The sequence below is a fragment of the Tachyglossus aculeatus genome, chromosome 22, assembly GCF_015852505.1.
Source record: "Tachyglossus aculeatus isolate mTacAcu1 chromosome 22, mTacAcu1.pri, whole genome shotgun sequence".
Classification (NCBI taxonomy): domain Eukaryota; kingdom Metazoa; phylum Chordata; class Mammalia; order Monotremata; family Tachyglossidae; genus Tachyglossus; species Tachyglossus aculeatus.
The window spans coordinates 12323542-12340607 of record NC_052087.1 but is presented as its reverse complement, the minus strand read 5'-3'; the positions used below and the strand labels follow the sequence as shown (position 1 = coordinate 12340607).

Here is a 17066-nt window from a genome sequence, read left to right as displayed (position 1 = left end):
ACTGAGGTTAGAATGAAAGATGGTCTGTTTGAATGGTTTACATTAAAATCTATGTCTTATGTTTCTTGGATTCTATTTTAATAGAACTTGTGCCAGGGGGCTTGAAATTCGTGGTTGTGGTTGGAAATTTGAAAACGTTGCAGAATTTGGAAATTGTTGTAACTACAAACTGCAACTTTTCAGTTTGATGCACTTTATCCATCTTATTTATACTTCATACTAAAGTCATGTATCACTAGCATTGATTTATTCTTGATCAATTTTATGGGTGTGCCTAAAAACTGAAAATGATCCCAACTCCCAGATAGTTTCTATTCCCAACAAGGTGTCGTTGGCATGGAACACAAAAGAAAAGTATAAATAAGGAAATTTTATGTTTTTCAAATACAGCTAAGGACTAGAAGTACTTCTTTTAAAAAAAAAAAAAACACCCAAACTTCTGTAGTTGAAAGCAGGAATAAGAGTAAGAAGGAATGAGAATGGAAAGTTCTATGTGACTGAAGAATTTGTGTCTCAACCCTGGTTGGTTTTCACTGAATAATAATGATGGTATTTGTTAAGCACTTACTATGTGCCAAACACTGTGGCCATTCTAGTACCGTGTCAATGTGCAATATTAAGTTGCAATAAACAGTTCAGATCTTTTTCACATCATTTTTAAACAAGGGTATTTTCTTGCTTTACCTATGTAATGTAAAGAAAATGCTGTGTGTGTGTGTGACCTTGGACAAGTCACTTCACTTCTCTGTGCCTCAGTTACCTCATCTGTTGAATGGGGATTAAGACTGTGGGGCCCAATGTGGGGCTTGGACTGTGTCCAACCTGATTAGCTTATATCTACCCCAGCATTTAGTACAGTGCCTGAACAAATACCACAGTCATTATTAAATAAAAAAACTCAAAAATAAATTACAATCCATTTTTCACATATTAAGAATTAAAAACATGGTGGGGAAATTTTCAAAACAAGAATGTAATAGACAAGCAACTTCTAAATGAAAGATTTTCACTCAAAGAGAAGTCTAGAAGAATCACTGTTGCCAGCCCCTAGAAAAGTCTCATTTCTCTTATGGAATAATCTGTGCTTGTAAGAGAGGTCTATTAATGAGAAGAGGGTCTGAAAAACTGTGTACAATAATTGATAAATTCTCAGTGAATATTTTGTTTTTGCAGTTCTTTATTCTCTTAGAATATTCAGAATAATTTTAAGGCTTGCCAGAACTAATTATTTAATTTTAATAACAATTTGGTGTTTACTAAGCGCTTACTATGCATCAAGCACTGTTCTCATCACTGTGGTAGATACAAGCTAGACAGGTCCCATATGGAGGTCAAGGTCTAAGTAGATTGTACAGATTTATTACTCTATTTTACTTGTACATATTTACTATTCTATTTTGTTAATGATGTGCATATAGCTATAATTCTATTTATTCTGACAATTTTGACACCTGTCTACGTGGCTTTTTTTGTTGTCTGTCTGCCCCTCCTAGACTGTGAGTCTGTTGTTGGGTAGGGACCGTCTCTATATGTTGCCGACTTTTACTTCCCAAGCACTTAGTACAGTGCTCTGCACACTCAATAAATATGATTGAATGAATGAATGAATGAATGAATGAATAAATGTAATAACAGCTATTGAATACCCATGTTGCAGATGAGGGAACTGAAGACGAGAGAAATTATTACTTGCCCAAGGTCCCACTGCAAACAAGTGGCAGAGTTAGGATTAAAATCCCAGGTCCTCTAACTCCCAGGCCCCTACTCTTTCTGCTCTTTCCATCCATACCAAAAGAACTCATCTTTTGAAAAATCCAGTATCATTGCATTTAGCACACATTTACAGTGACTCTGCAAATATTTATTAACTTCAAATTCTCAGGACTGTGCAAGAGATAGATGTGCCTTGCTAAGGTATGAAGGACTACAAAATGATTGGTTACCAGGAGAGCTTTTTAGATTGTATTCCACCAGAAAAAGCACTGCTTTGTGGGGGTCTTTGTGGATTGCTTCTTCTGATTAGGTCTTCCAAACAGTATCTTATTAGTGGACACCACTGATCAATCAATCTTTAGAAAATGGCAACAGTAGCTGCAGTCTTTGGCAGGGATTTCATTATGCACACATTAAAATGCCCTGGAATTCCTGAAGAAAACAATATCCAGTTTTTGTCTTAAAACCTACATAGTGAAAACTTTGGAGCCCAGCTGGATTTGGGACGGGAACATGGTTGTGGAGAGCAAGAACTTGGGAAAGTGTTGTCATTCCATTACTCCAGCCTCATGGCTGCCAAACTTTAAAGGATTCTCCAAATAGCAGGATTGCTGTTCCTTCATGTATCCCTTAGGGCAAACTACAGATATATATTTGGAAACTGACTTTTTTTTTAAATAGCATTAGAACTGGAAAGTGGCATTTCTAGTCACTAACAGTAGGCAAAAAAGAAAATGGGTTACTAATTTAATTGTTCTAACCAGATGGAGTCCCAACATTAAAACTGGCATCCATTAATTGAAGGAAAATGATTTCATCACTAAATATGCTTTGGTTTTGAGCAAATCATGGCATATTGTGCAGTAAAACCCACTTGCAATACTTTTCATTTAAGACCCACCAAATACTGAATTTCTTTAAAAACCCACATTCAGGCATATTTCAATAATGCTCCCATCCATCTAAAATTTTTTTTTCCAGTTATTTAGGAAATGTTTAAGGAGAAGTTCTGAATTCTTTGAAAATGATTCATTGATGGGAACCATAGAAAGAACCCTAACAGATAAAACACTGGGATTAGAAGCAACACAGATGGACTCAGTGCACATGTGATGCAGTAGGAATGGCAGTGACACAGAATTTTAGTAGTACTCTCTGGGAAAAATCAATATTAACAGATTCAGCTATGCCAATTTTCCAATCCGTATGGCAAAACACAAAATCTTACAAAATTCACCCCACTTTCTAGCAAAAGCAGAGTACTGTAATGGAGGGGAAGGGTAAAGGGAATTAGTCTTCTCTAACCTCAGTAAATGGAAAAAAGGAAAGACTTCATTTTAGGCTTGAAAATCTTGAAACCATTATTTGTATTTGAACTAAGATTGTGGATATGAATTGTAACTCTTGGAAGAAACCAATGTTGAGTTATGTGTGCATTTTGATTGAAATTTTGCCCAGTGCATTTTCTTCTAATTTAGGGAACCAGCCATCTTCCATCAGCAACATTTATTTATTGCCCCTGACTATGTCTGTTTCACACAGGAGTATTTTTGAAAGGAATTTTCACATAGTAAATTCCAGGTTTTTGCCTAAGCCTGCAAACACATCTTTAGATGGAAACATAACTTGAGGAGGGAATACAACTGTGAACAGGAGTACTGTTTTGGAGGAAGGTACCTCAGTTCTACCTACTGTATGTTGACAACAGTTATTCTGCCCTTTGACCCTTAAGTTGACCATGCATTGCACATACACAGTGTTGTAATTTTCCTATGATCTCTACAAAATGGGACTAGTTATTATCCCGGGGGTTATTAACTGGGCAGTTTCCAGTTAACCCAGTAAATCTGGCAGAAAGAATTTTAGAGTTGGAAGAGAGGAATAGGGTATATTAGGGCACATTTCTTATAAGTATTATCCACTTTAAGTCATAAGCGCTTAGTACAGTGCTCTGCACACAGTAAGCGCTCAATAAATATGATTGATGATCTAGACTGTAAGCTCTTTGTGGGCAGGGAACATTCCTATCAACTCTGTTATATTGTACTCTCTCAAGCCCTGTATATGGTGCTCTACTCACAGTAAATACTCATTAAATACTATTGATTGACTTGAATCGGGCAAGTGTTGTGCTTGTGGCGTCTATTCTGAAGAACACAGTTTAAACAGAGTGATTTCAATTTTAAACACTTATCCTCCCAGTTAAGGGTTGAGTTTGATTTTGCAATAAGATGTGAACGATAACAGTGGGATATCAAAACTGATTAAGTAGAGTGAAATGCTTCTGGAGTTCAGTTGTTAATATTCTGGTTGTTTCTCTTGGCAAAATGTGATTTCCTCTCTGTTCCACCTCCTCTGGAAGGGACCTGTTTCTATGCCAGAGAAATTTCTGTTAAAATCAGATTTTCTCCTGTTTTTAGAAAGTAACGTTTGAAGAATAAGTTATTCGTGTGGGATTATTGGAAAAAGAAATAGATTACCATCGGTATGTCTGATTCATCCGCTTATCTTCTCCAGATGGCAATGACAAAAAAGAACTCCTTTACCTGGCCTGAAAATATAGACCAAGATGGGAATTAAACCTAATTCTCATTCTGGCATTACAGCATGAGACTCCTATTGACTTCTAAGGGAGCTTATGTGCTTAAGAAATAAGAAAGGAAAATGACGAGACTGTTTCCTTTGTGGTAGGTGTTCTGGTTTGAATTTAGCCACAGTTGCTTCTCGATTGGCTGTTCCCATCTTGTTTGTATCATTCCCTTTGCTGTGGCAGGGCTAAGCTAGCCAATAAATCACGCAAAGATTCAGGCACGTTTCTGGACAGAGGTCAGATGTTGTAAGACTCTTTGATGTCCACACCACATGAAATCTCCTGTCTCTTGGACTAGGCTTCAACCATGCCCTGATTTTCAATTTACTTGGTTGACATCTGCTCTTTGGAAAGTAAACAATTCAACAGTCAAACCAGTCTTGTATTTAGAGAAAACAACCCTGGCAATTAAATTCACCTCTGAGTACATGCATTGTTAAAAGGCCAATATGAGCTCGACAGTCTTGGCTACATTGTGTTGTCTCTTGTGTTGTGGGATAACTGATGTTTACAGCACCAGATACTTGTTTTCTCTTTTGACTACTTGTGTTTAATTCTTTATGTAGCATTTGCTCAGAAAGAGCCATTTCTTCCTTGACAGCAGATTCATACTTACAGAATGCCTATTATGAGGAGAAAAGTGAACTAAGCACTTAGGAAAGTACAGTGAATATGAAAGCTACAGTCCCTGCCCTCAAGGAACTTAACTGGAAACCAGGGGGACATAAGTATTTTGACAGAGTGGAGAAAACAATATAGCCAGCAACAGCAAGAATAAGGAGAGATCAGTAAGTGGGGTGGAAGAAGCAGCACGAGAAGCAACGTGGTCTAGCAGAAAGAACCCAGGACTGGAAATCAGAAGTTCTGGGTTCTAATGCCAGCTCAGCTACTTGCCTGCCACGTGACCTTGGGCAAGTCACCTAACTTCTCTGCGTGTCATCTACAAAATGGGAAATAAATACATGTTCTCCCTCCTACTAAGAATTTGAGCCTGATGAGGGACCGGGACTGTGTCTGACTTAATTATCTTCTACCTACTCCAGCATTTAATCCAGTACTTAAGTAACAGTAGGCAAGCGACAAATACCACAGTTATTATTATCGTGTGCAGATCATTATGTATTTGCACATTAAGGATGGCCATTTAATAATGTCATGACTCATTAGGCAACTAACGTCAGGGTTAAGTGCATTAAAAGGTTTTATCACAATTAATCATAGTACGACACAAAAGGGTTGGACCGAGATGATGAAGACAGGGTAATTTTCTTTAGAGAGCAGGGCCAACTTCAGAGAGCAATCAAGTAAGACACTTATCTCAGGGCACACCATGAAGGGGAAGGGTACCTCCAATAATATAATAATAATAACAGTATTTGCTAAACACTTACTATGTGCCAGGCACTATACTAAGCATTGGGACGGATACTAGCCAATCGGGTTGGACACAGTCCCTTGTCCCACGTGGGTCTCACAAACTCAATCCCCATGTGGGGCTCACAGTCCCAATCCCCATTTTACAGATGAGGGAACTGAGGCACAGAGAAGTTAAGTGTCACATGTGGAGGAGCCGGGATTAGAACCCATGATCTTATGACTCCCAGCCCCAAGCTCTATCTATACCATGCTATCTGGGCTGGCATGAAGGTGGTGGGGAGGCTCTCAAGACATACAATAAAGGGTTGGGGGAGCCTCACAGCACCAACTGGGGAGGGAAGAGGAGCCTCAGAACACACAGTGCAGTAGGAGGGACCTTGGAGTACACAATCAGGGGAAGTGGGGGATCTCAGAGAGCACAGAGTCTTGGGGAAGGGCCTCAGAGCACACCATCAAGGGTGGGAGGAGCCTTCGGCCCCATCACCAAGGGTGGGGGAAAATCTCAGAGCGCATGATCAGGAAATTGGGGGTGAGGTGGGAGGTGAAGGGTGTAGGGTGGCAGGCAATAGCAGGTTGATAGGGGGATGGCTGCAGGGTAGTGGCTATTAAACGTCTGAAAATGTCCCTCTGTTGGAAGTAATGCCTGTGTAAATAGGGAATTAGAAGGGAAATGCAGTGGCTCCTGGAGCAAAGGGACAACAGCTCTTGGGCCAGAAAAATGATTCTAAGCTGAAGGATATAATAATAATAATAATAATAATGGTATTCATTAAGCACTTACTATGTGCCAGGCACTGTTCTAAGTGCTGGGGTAGATACAAGGTAATCAGGCTGTCCCACATGGGGCTCACAGTCTTAATCCCCATTTTACAGATAAGGTAACTGAGGCATAGAGAAGTTAAGTGACTTGCCCAAGGTCACACAGCAAACACGTGGCAGAGCATGGATTAGAACCCATGACCTCTGACTCCCAAGCCCGTGCGCTCTCTGAAGGTGCAGGCAGCATAACACAATGCTGTCAAATGGAAAGCTCTATGTGTATACATAGTAATGTAAAAATGGCATATGGAACAGGTAGAGGAGGAAAATTTTTCTGTTTCTCAGGGCAGCCAAATGTCTGAAGTTGGCCCTGTTGGAGAGTGTCTTTGGCTGGCACAGGGACCTTCCAATTCACAGCTGCTGCCCAAAAGGTTGGGACAGCCTTCCCCTGCCCTCCCATGGCTGCCAACTGGTCCTGGGAGAGGGACTGAATATGGAAGACCATGAAATACAGGATAGCCATTAGATGGACAGTCTGGTGAGGGAGTAGTTCCTGAGGTAGAGTCAGACACTGGACTGGCAGTACCTGGCTCCTAAACATCAACCTCTAGGAGTGCTAATTGGGTGCCAAATATTGGGATTTTTCCATTGGGAAGATTGGGGCCTAAAATAGATATTAAGAATGAAAATATTTTCAGAGAATATACCAAGCCTCTGAACACATGACCTCAGGCTATCTGTGTATCAGGGAGTTAATAAGGGCCAGGTTGTGGGCAGACAGAGCGGACAGCAATCTTGAGGTCTTATTGTTGCCATAACTATGGGCCTTATTCAGGTAAATACAAGTTCCCTGGAATTCCACCTTGCTAACTTCTCCCCCTCTGTTCCCAAGGCCACCTTCTTCCCTGAAAAACTTTGCTCTACCTTACCCCACTTTACCCCAGCATTACAAATTCAGAACTGGGGTCAAATCTGAGGCACAGTGATTCACTCATGCCTGACTTTCATCTATCCACAGCATCTGAAAGCAAGATTCCTGAGACAGAAGACAGAGACATAAGGAGAAAAGGGGTGGGGCGGGGGACAGTGAGAATTACTATTGGTGTTTCCCCGGCTCCTCTTTTACAATCAGACTATCTTCAAGCTGAAACCAGAGTGTGAAGTAGTTCTGTGCTGTTTGAGACTGTAACCAGGACCTCACGGTAGCTGAATGAATTTAATAGAGAAGAAGCAAAGTCTCATTCATCATTTCCTTGATTCGCAGAATGCCAGTATTGGGGCTCAGACCTGCAGCTTCCTACCATGGGTTTTAAAGACATTTTAAGCAGTGATGAACATGCGTATAATTGGCTGTCCACCCTGAAGAAAGTAGGCATTGTGCGGCTAACGGGAGCTTCTTCCAAGCAAGGAGAAGTGGCTAAACTTGGTAAAAGGATCGGCTTCCTGTACCTCACATTTTATGGGTGAGTAGCCATTTATATATGTTCCAGTTCCTCCAGAAGATAAACGTTGACATACCTTACATGGAGGTGAATCTCTCTGATGAAATTAATTCAGAATTGAATACAGATACGTAAATACATCATTTCACAGCATATCAAACAAGAAGATTTACAACAAGAAGGGATAAAAAAATGGCTTTAGAAAGAGAATGTCAGATGAAAATTAGGTTAAATATAACTGTTAGGAGATATTCAGATTATTCTGATTTAGAACACTGAATTGACCAGAATTTTGAATACCCAGTTTGATCAATATTAGTTATTTAAAAATTCTGAGAATTAAAAGTTCAATGAAACTGGCCCTTGTGGAATAGAAAGCAACCACAGGATTTGCTAAAAAGAGGAAACTAATGTAATATAAAAAGGATAGAACTAAATGAGTTTTTAGATGAGATGGAAAAACAAAGTATTTGCTGACTAGCATGCAGCCGGACATATTTAGACGCTTTCATCCAGGATATCATCCATTGAATCACATTAGTTATTGATACTGAAGAACACAAAATCTTTGGTTGGTTATCGTTTGTCATCATCAATTGTATTTATTGAGCGCTTACTATGTGCAGAGCACTGTACTAAGCGCTTGGGAAGTACAAATTGGCAACATATAGAGACAGTCCCTACCCAACAGTGGGCTCACAGTCTAAAAGAGTGGGCTCACAGTACACTGTCATATTAGTATGGTCTTCTAGATTAATTGTGCGTATTTTTTAAATTAGTCAATCAATTCTATTTGTTGAGCTAACCATACTGTGTGCAGAGAACTGTATTAAAGTGCATGGAAGAGTACAATAGAATAGGTAGATACAGTGTAGACTGTAAGCTCCAGACTGGAAGATCACTGTGGGAAGGGAATGTGTCTACCAACTTCATAATGTTGTATTCTTCCAAGCACTTAGTAGGATTCAGGTCACGGGTTCTAATCCTGCTCTGCCACTTGTCTGCTGTGTGACCTTCAGTAAGTCCCTTCACTTCTCTGTGCCTCAGCTCCCTCATCCATAAAATGGAGACTGAGACTGTGAACCCCACATGGGACAGGGACTGTGTCCAAACCCATCTGCTTGTATCCATTCATTCATTCATTCAATCGCATTTATTGAACGCTTACTGTGTGCAGAGCACTGTACTAAGTGCTTGGAAAGTACAATTCAGTAACAGATAGAGACTATCCCTACCCAACAATGGGCTCACAGTCTAAAAGGGAGAGACAGACAACAAAACAAAACAAGTAGACAGGCATCAATAGCATCAAAATAGATAAATAGAATTATAGATAAATATACATCATTAATAAAACGAATAGAATTATAAATATGTACAAACATACACAAGTGCTGTGGGGCATGGAAGAGGGTGAAGCAGAGGGAGGGATTAGGGGCGATGGGGAGGGGAGGAGGAGCAGAGAAAAAGGGGGCTCAGTCTGGGAAGGATTCCTGGAGGAGGTGAGCTCTCAGTAGGGCTTTGAAGGGGTGAAGAGAGCTAGTTTGGTGGATGTGAAGAGGGAGGGCATTCCAGGCCAGAGGTAGGACGAGGGCCAGGAGTCGACGGTGGGCAGGTGAGAATGAGGCACAGTGAGGAGGTTAGCGGCAGAGGAGTGGAGGGTGCGGGCTGGGCTGGAGAAGAAAAGAAAGGCAGTGAGATAGAAGAGGGCAAGGAGATGGAGAGCTTTGAAGCCAATAGTGAGGAGTTTTTGCTTCACGCGAAGGCTGATAAGCAACCACTGGAGATTTCTGACGAGGAGGGTGACATGCCCTAGCACATAGTATGTATTTCAGCACATAGTAAGTGTTTAACAAATAACATAATAATAATAATAACAATACAGTGCTCTGCACACAGTAAGCACTCAATAAATACGATTGATTTCTAATGAATTTTACAACCTATAAAGACAAAGTCTAGGAGTTTTATGAGTTCGCTTTCTCTTAACAACCTTTAAACCTAAGTATAACTCCACCTCCTTTATAAAGAAATAATATATTTAAACTCTTTTAAATGAACTATTGTTAAGGATCAACACATTTGTCACTATAGAAAGAGCACTGTAAAAGTGCTTGGGAGAGTAAAATAGAATCAGTAGTCATTAAACTTGCCCTTAAAGAGTTTATAATCTAGCAGAGGAGGCAGCCACTGAAAGAAATTACAGGTATGAGGATGCAGTAGAGTACAAAGACATGTACTTAAGTGCTATGTTGGGGGAAGTGGGGAAAGTTGGATCACTCTTACTCGAGTGCTTAGGTAATGCAGAAATGCTGAAGTGGCAGTTAGCAGGAATATAGGGTGGCAGGATAAGAGCCTAATCAGGGAAGGTCTCATTCTTTTTTTTTTTCATTCAATCGTATTTATTGAGCGCTTACTGTGTGCAGAGCACTGTACTAAGCGCTTGGGAAGTACAAGTCAGCAACATATATAGAGGCGGTCCCTACCCAACAACGGGCTCACAGTCTAGAAGGGGGAGACGGACAACACAGTTACCTCATCTGTAAAATGGGGATTGAGACTGTGAGCCCCAGATGGGACAGGGACTGTGTCCAACTTGATTTGCTTGTATCCACCCCAGCGCTTAGTACAGTGCCTGGCACATAGTAAGCCCTTAACAAATACCATCATTATTATTATTATTCTCCGTGCCTCAGGCACCTCAGCTGTAAAATGGGGATTAAGGTCTCCTAGAAGAGGTGTGATTTCAGAAGGCTTTGAAGATGGAGTGGCTGATGGTCTGCCATATGTGAAGGGGAGGGGATTCCAGGAAGAAGGGAGGCTATGAGCAAAACATCATCAGCTGAATAGAGGAGAAAGACACAGAGAGAATAGGTTGGATTGAAAGGAATGCAATGTGTGAAATGACGTATAATGGGATAATAATAATCAAGCACTTACTATGTGTCAAACACTGTAATAATAATAATAATGATGGCATTTATTAAGTGCTTATTATGTACAAAGCACTGTTCTAAGTGACGGGGAGGATACAAGGTGATCAGGTTGTCCCACGTGGGGCTCACAGTCTTAATCCCCATTTTACAGATGAGGTAACTGAGGCCCAGAGAAGTTAAGTGACTTGCCCAAGTTCACACAACTGACAAGCACCGGAGCCGGGATTAGAACCCATTTCCTCTGACTCCCAAGCCCGTGCTCTTTCCACTGAGCCACTGTACTAAGCTCTGGAGTAGATACAAGATCATCAGGTCCCACACGGGGCTCACAGTCTAAGTAGGAGGGAGAACAGTTATTGAATCTGCATTTTGCAGATGAGAGAGAAGGTAAGTGGCTTGCCCAAGGTCACACAGCAGACAAGTGGAGAAGTCGGGATTAGAACCCAGGTCCTCTCACTCCCAGGCCTGGGCTCTTTCCACTAGGCCATGCTGTTTCTCTAAGAGAGGTTTAAGTGAGAGCGAGGAAGTTGACTGAGTGCCTTAAAGCTGGTGGACAGGAGTTCTGCTTGATGCTATGAATGGGCAACCATTGGAGATTTTTGAGGAGTGGGGATAGGTGCACAAAACAATTTCCTCAAAAATGATCTGGGCAGCAGAGAGAAGTATAGACTGGTGAGGGGACAGACTGGAGACAGGGAGGCCTGCAAGGAGGCTGGTCCAGTATTCCAACCAGTTTATGCTAGCTGCTTGGGAACATTTCATTTTTAGCTGTCACATCTCACTTTAGATTCTTTATGAAACCATAGGGGCCTTCCTTTAGAGTAATTTAAAGAAGATTCCAATAGATTTAGTTGTTGTTGTTTTTTTTTCCCTAATGGCAATGGAGCATAGGAGTTGAAGCTAAGGGCGATCCCCTTGCTAGAAAATGAGCAGAGATCAGCCACTCACTAATTGATGAAACTACTCATAAATGCAACCAATTATTGACAAATGGAGGGGTAACCAGAATGCTTGTGCTCTGTCTCTCAAAAGCGCTATAGACCAAATAAGCTCCTCTGCAGCAGTTGGCAGGAATCGAATCAGTCCTGAAGAAACCCAATAGCTATGTGCATTTTAAATGAAATGATCCCCTTTCAAATGATCCCCCCCCCGCCTTTTAGACTGTGAGCCCACTGTTGGGTAGGGACTGTCTCTATATGTTGCCAATTTGTACTTCCCAAGCGCTTAGTACAGTGCTCTGCACATAGTAAGCGCTCAATAAATACGATTGATGATGATGATGATGACGATAAAGCTTTCCTTTCGTCAGTTCACTAGTAGGTTCCAAAGTTTCCTGTCTCCCTCTCCTCTAAGCTAAGTAACATGCTTCCTCCAACCCCAACTCCCCCTCTCCATTGCAAACTAAAGAGCAAATTGAATGTGAATCAGCTGTTCAAAAGAACTTTCCACTCTAAAAGTACTGTTGTTTCAAGTATTAAGTGAATAGGGCCCTTAGGTATTTGATTTTATTTTTTGTCTTTCATCATTCTATTATTCATCTGACCTTATTAATAATAATAATGATAGCATTTATTAAGCACTTACTATGTGCAAAGCACTGTTCTAAGCACTGGGGAGGTTACACGGTGATCAGGTCGTTCCACGTGGGGCTCACAGTCTTAATCCCCATTTTACAGATGAGGGAACTGAGGCACAGAGAAGTTAAGTGACTTGCCCAAAGACACACAGCTGGCAACTGGCAAAGCTGGGATTTGAACCCATGACCTCTGACTCCAAAGCCCATGCTCTTTCCACTGAGCCACACTACCAATTTTCTTGGTTGATATTTTGCGGGGGGGTACATATAAATGTCCCAGTCTGGATAATAAGGCCAAAACTTTTTCAGCCAAATTCAAACTAAAAACGGTTTGGCAATGTGCCATCTCACCCAGCTGAAGTTACTACCGCGTACTTTTTTCAGAGCTTTGCCCATTTCTTTTTTTATGGCATTTATTAAGCGCTTATTATGTGCAAAGCACTGTTGTAAGTGCTGGGGAGGTTACAAGGTGATCAGGTTGTCCCACGTGGGGCTCACAGTCTTCATCCCCATTTTACAGATGAGGAAACTGAGGCTCAGAGAAGTGAAGTGACTTGCCCAAAGTCACACAGCTGACAAGTGGCAGAGCTGGGATTTGAACCCATGACCTCTGACTCTAAAGCCCGGGCTCTTTCCACTGAGCCATGCTGCTTCTCTAAATTACAAAATCACAAAAGAAATTACAAAATTTCTTTTGTAATTTTGGAGTTCAGCTGGAGGAATTCTGAAAGACAATTTTGTTGATTTCAAGCTTTGTTCAAGGGACATAAATCAGTGATTACTCTCAACAAGACTGAAGACAATGGGAGAGAATGGATCCCCTCACCCATCTGCACCCAAGGTGCCCCGTCCTGTCAGGACATGCCCTACTCTGCCCTTCCCTGCCGTGCCCCTACCTCCATCCTCCTGGTTTTAGTGAGTTTTTCCTTTCAGCCTCCTCCCCCCACTCCCTGGTCTTTATCTTAGTCGATTACATTCAACTAAAATTTAAAAGCCTTTTTTAAGATGATAATTGTGTGGCTAAAACCATTGGGAAGGGATTAACATGTGAAAATTAGTCTTTCTTACCAGTCCTTTAAACAAAAATTGGCTCTACTATCATGATACCACCCAGTTCAAGCAACCATCTATCAATCAATCAATCAATCCCTCCTTCTGAAGGAGGGTGGGACCCACTGTGGTATGAACCATCCGTTCCATTCATCTGAATCCTGAATGCCATTCCTGAGTGGATCCTGGATGCCTAATAATAATAATAATAATACTTATAATAATTGTGGTATTTATTAAGCACTTACTATGTGCCAGGCACTGTATTAAATGCTGGGGTGGATACAAGCAAATCAGGTTTGCTCACAGTCTTAATCCCCATTTTACCGATGAGGGAAACTGAAGTACAGAAAAGTGAAATGATTTACCCAAGGCCACGCAGCAGACCAGTGGCAGAGCCAGGATTAGAACCCATTAGCTTCTGATGCCTAGGCCCGTGCTCTATCCATTATGCCATGCTGCTTCCCCAGTCGTACTGTGGAGAGGAAGGGACAAATAACAGTAGTGCAAGCAGCGTGACTTAGCAGAAAAAGCATGGGCTTGGGAGTCAGAGGTCGTGGGTTCTAATCCTGGCTCCGCCGCTTGTCGGCTGTGTGACTTTGGGCAAGTCACTTAACTTCTCTGTGCCTCGGTTACCTCATCTGTAAAATGGGGATTAAGATTGTGAGCCCCATGTGGGACTACCTGATTACCTTGTATCTACCCAGCACTTAGAACAGTGCTTGGCACAAAGTAAGTGCTTAACAAATACCATTATTATCATTATTATTATTATTATGGATCCCACTCTTCTGTTAGGCTTCCAAATACCCCTCTTGATTTTCCCAATTAAATGGGAAAGAGCTATTCCAGAGTCACCTCTTTCGCTCTGACCAATGATAGTTTTTCTTCCATTCGAAGGAAGCAGTGCCGATGATGGAACCGTATCCATGCATGGGCGAGTCTTTGACAGAGAATCTCTTGCACACTTTTAGCATGGAAATATGATGGTCCATGTGTTCTGGCCCCTTGCTATTCAGGCGAGTATTGCTTAAACACAAAGTTAAAAGGACAAGGTATGTCCTGTCATCAGCAGAACATGAACTTGAGTTGATTTTTGCAGTATCATCATCATCATCAATCGTATTTATTGAGCGCTTACTATGTGCAGAGCACTGTACTAAGCACTTGGGAAGTACAAATTGGCAACATATAGAGACAGTCCCTACCCAACAGTGGGCTCACAGTCTAAAAGGGGGAGACGGAGAACAAAACCAAACAGACTAACAAAATAAAATAAATAGAATAGATATGTACAAGTAAAATAAATAAATAAATAAATAAATAGAGTAATAAATATGTACAAGCATATATACATATATACAGGTGCTGTGGGGAAGGGAAGGAGGTAAGATGGGGGGGATGGAGAGGGAGACAAGGGGGAGAGGAAGGAAGGGGCTCAGTCTGGGAAGGCCTCCTGGAGGAGGTGAGCTCTCAGCAGGGCCTTGAAGGGATGATGGTTTGTGCTGAACCACCCACACTCGCTTGCTCAGCTTTTCCCCTTTCCCCACACATGTCCTTCATGCCCCACATTGCGCTACGGCTGGTAGAGAGAACAGATGCAGCCTGAGAGCACAAAACAGAATATCTCCTGAGACTTCATCAGCAGCAATCACTGTGCCCTTACCTATTTGGAAAACCATTACTGAAAACAATACTCAAATTGCCTAGATTAACCAGGAAACAGTTGACTATGAGCCAGCTACTGACTGGCTTGATATATGCAGGAAAATATACTGAGGTGCAAGGTTGGGACTCTTTTCCAATTCATCAGAAAGTGTGAAAAAGAAAAAAAAACACAAAGAACTACAATATTAAAAAAATATTAAGTGTGAAGCAGTATGGCTTAGAGGATAAAGAATTGGCCTGGGAGTAGAAAGAAGCTGGAGAGTAATCCCAGCTCCACCACTTGTCTGCTGTGTGATCTTGGGCAAGTCATTTATCTTCTCTGATCCTCAGTGACCTCATCTGTAAAGTGGGGATTAAGACTGTGAGCCCATGAGGGACAGTGACTGTGTCCAACCTGATTAGTTTGTATTTACCCCAGTGCTTAGAACAGTGTTTGATACATAGTAAAAGGCAGCATGGCTTAGTGGAAAGCGCACGGGCTTGTGAGTCAGAGGTCATGGGTTCTAATCCCAGATCCGCCACTTGTCAGCTTGTGATTTTGGACAAGTCACTTCACTTCTCTGGCCCTCAGTTACCTCAACTGTAAAATGGGAGTGAAGACTGTGAGCCCCACATGGGACAACCTGATTACCTTGTATCTCCCCCAGTGCTTAGAACAGTGTTTGACACATAGTAAGTGCTTAACAAATGCCATCATCATCATCATCATCATCATTTATCAAATACCATTATTATTGTCTGCGCAACTAGACAGCCTGCAACTGGAGAACAGCAAGAGCAGGGCATTTGCAACCAAGCACAGTCATTTCAGGGGCCAGTGCAGCTCTGACCATATAACCTGATGGAAAACTGGATTACTGGAATACAGTGAGTGAAATTAGAGATAGGCTGATTTTGGTTTGGGGAAGTAAATGTTTAAATTTTTTGATCATTTGATTTTAGACCACTTGTTGCTCCCCCACCACTGTCATTTAGAAAAGAAACATTAATGTATTCCCTTGAATATACCACCTAGTGCTTCTATTCTTTAGTCTGAAAAGCTGTTAAAGACAGGACACCCACAAAGTTCCCACCATTAACAAGATATGCCTTCTGCCTAAGCAGCTAAGCACCTTAAAGTAAAAAATGTGTTTTGCTGTGAATGTCTCTTCCTTCATGTGAAAAAAAAAAAAAACCACACCAAGTAGGAAAAAAAAGAAGCTTTTCAAACTTGGCTGGCCAGGCTGCATTCTTTCCAGGTTAGAGCACAGAAGTTAAAATTCACTTTCTTGTAATAATGTTCTGTGTGGGGCCACATAAAAATTGTGTTAGTATATGTAGGGTTAGTAAAACCAATAAGCACAACATGTTGATAATGGGGAAAATGCGTTGATCAGAAATCTTAATCTGTGAAGCTAGAAAGGGGAAAGGTTGAAAGAAGACTTTGTGTGCTTCAGTTGTAAAAGTCTGGCATATGAAGATATGCTTGGAATGTGTACAAACAATTGTCAAACTTGCAAGATCACCAGTTGTAGTGATAAATACTTTTTATCAGTTGAAGAAGATAATTTGCCCTCTCTGGACAGAGTCCCTAGAAGAGATATTTATCCCACCTTTGTGGAACATGAAATCTCCTAGAGAGTTGAGTTTAGGACTTTTATCATACTCTATCACAGATTTTATGTGTAGGAGAAATCACATTTAACCTTTCCTTGCCCATTTTCTGGTGTGTGCAGTAGAATGGAAAGCTCAGCTCACATTTAAGCAAAGGCATGAGTTCATATTCATCAACCCCATAACTCTGGTTTCAAGCTTCTAGAAAATTGCAAATGACACTCCTGGCAATGTATTTTTTTGCATTTAAGACCCATAAATTGATAAATTAAGTTTATCCTTAAATTATGCCTGTTGGAATCTTTTACAGATAAAACACACCAGACTGGTTAAAAATGAACAAAAAGTACAGTTAGCCACTG

At 41.2% G+C, this 17066-nt stretch overlaps 1 protein-coding gene across 1 annotated transcript in view; it reads left to right on the top strand.

Annotated features, from left to right (window-relative positions):
- The window catches only part of BBOX1 (gamma-butyrobetaine hydroxylase 1), a 50373-nt gene that overhangs the window by 11629 nt on the left and 21678 nt on the right, over window positions 1–17066 (top strand). The window contains exon 3 of the mRNA XM_038764536.1: window positions 7704–7902. Coding sequence (XP_038620464.1) covers window positions 7704–7902 — 199 coding nt within the window. The remainder of the gene's footprint in view (window positions 1–7703; window positions 7903–17066) is intronic.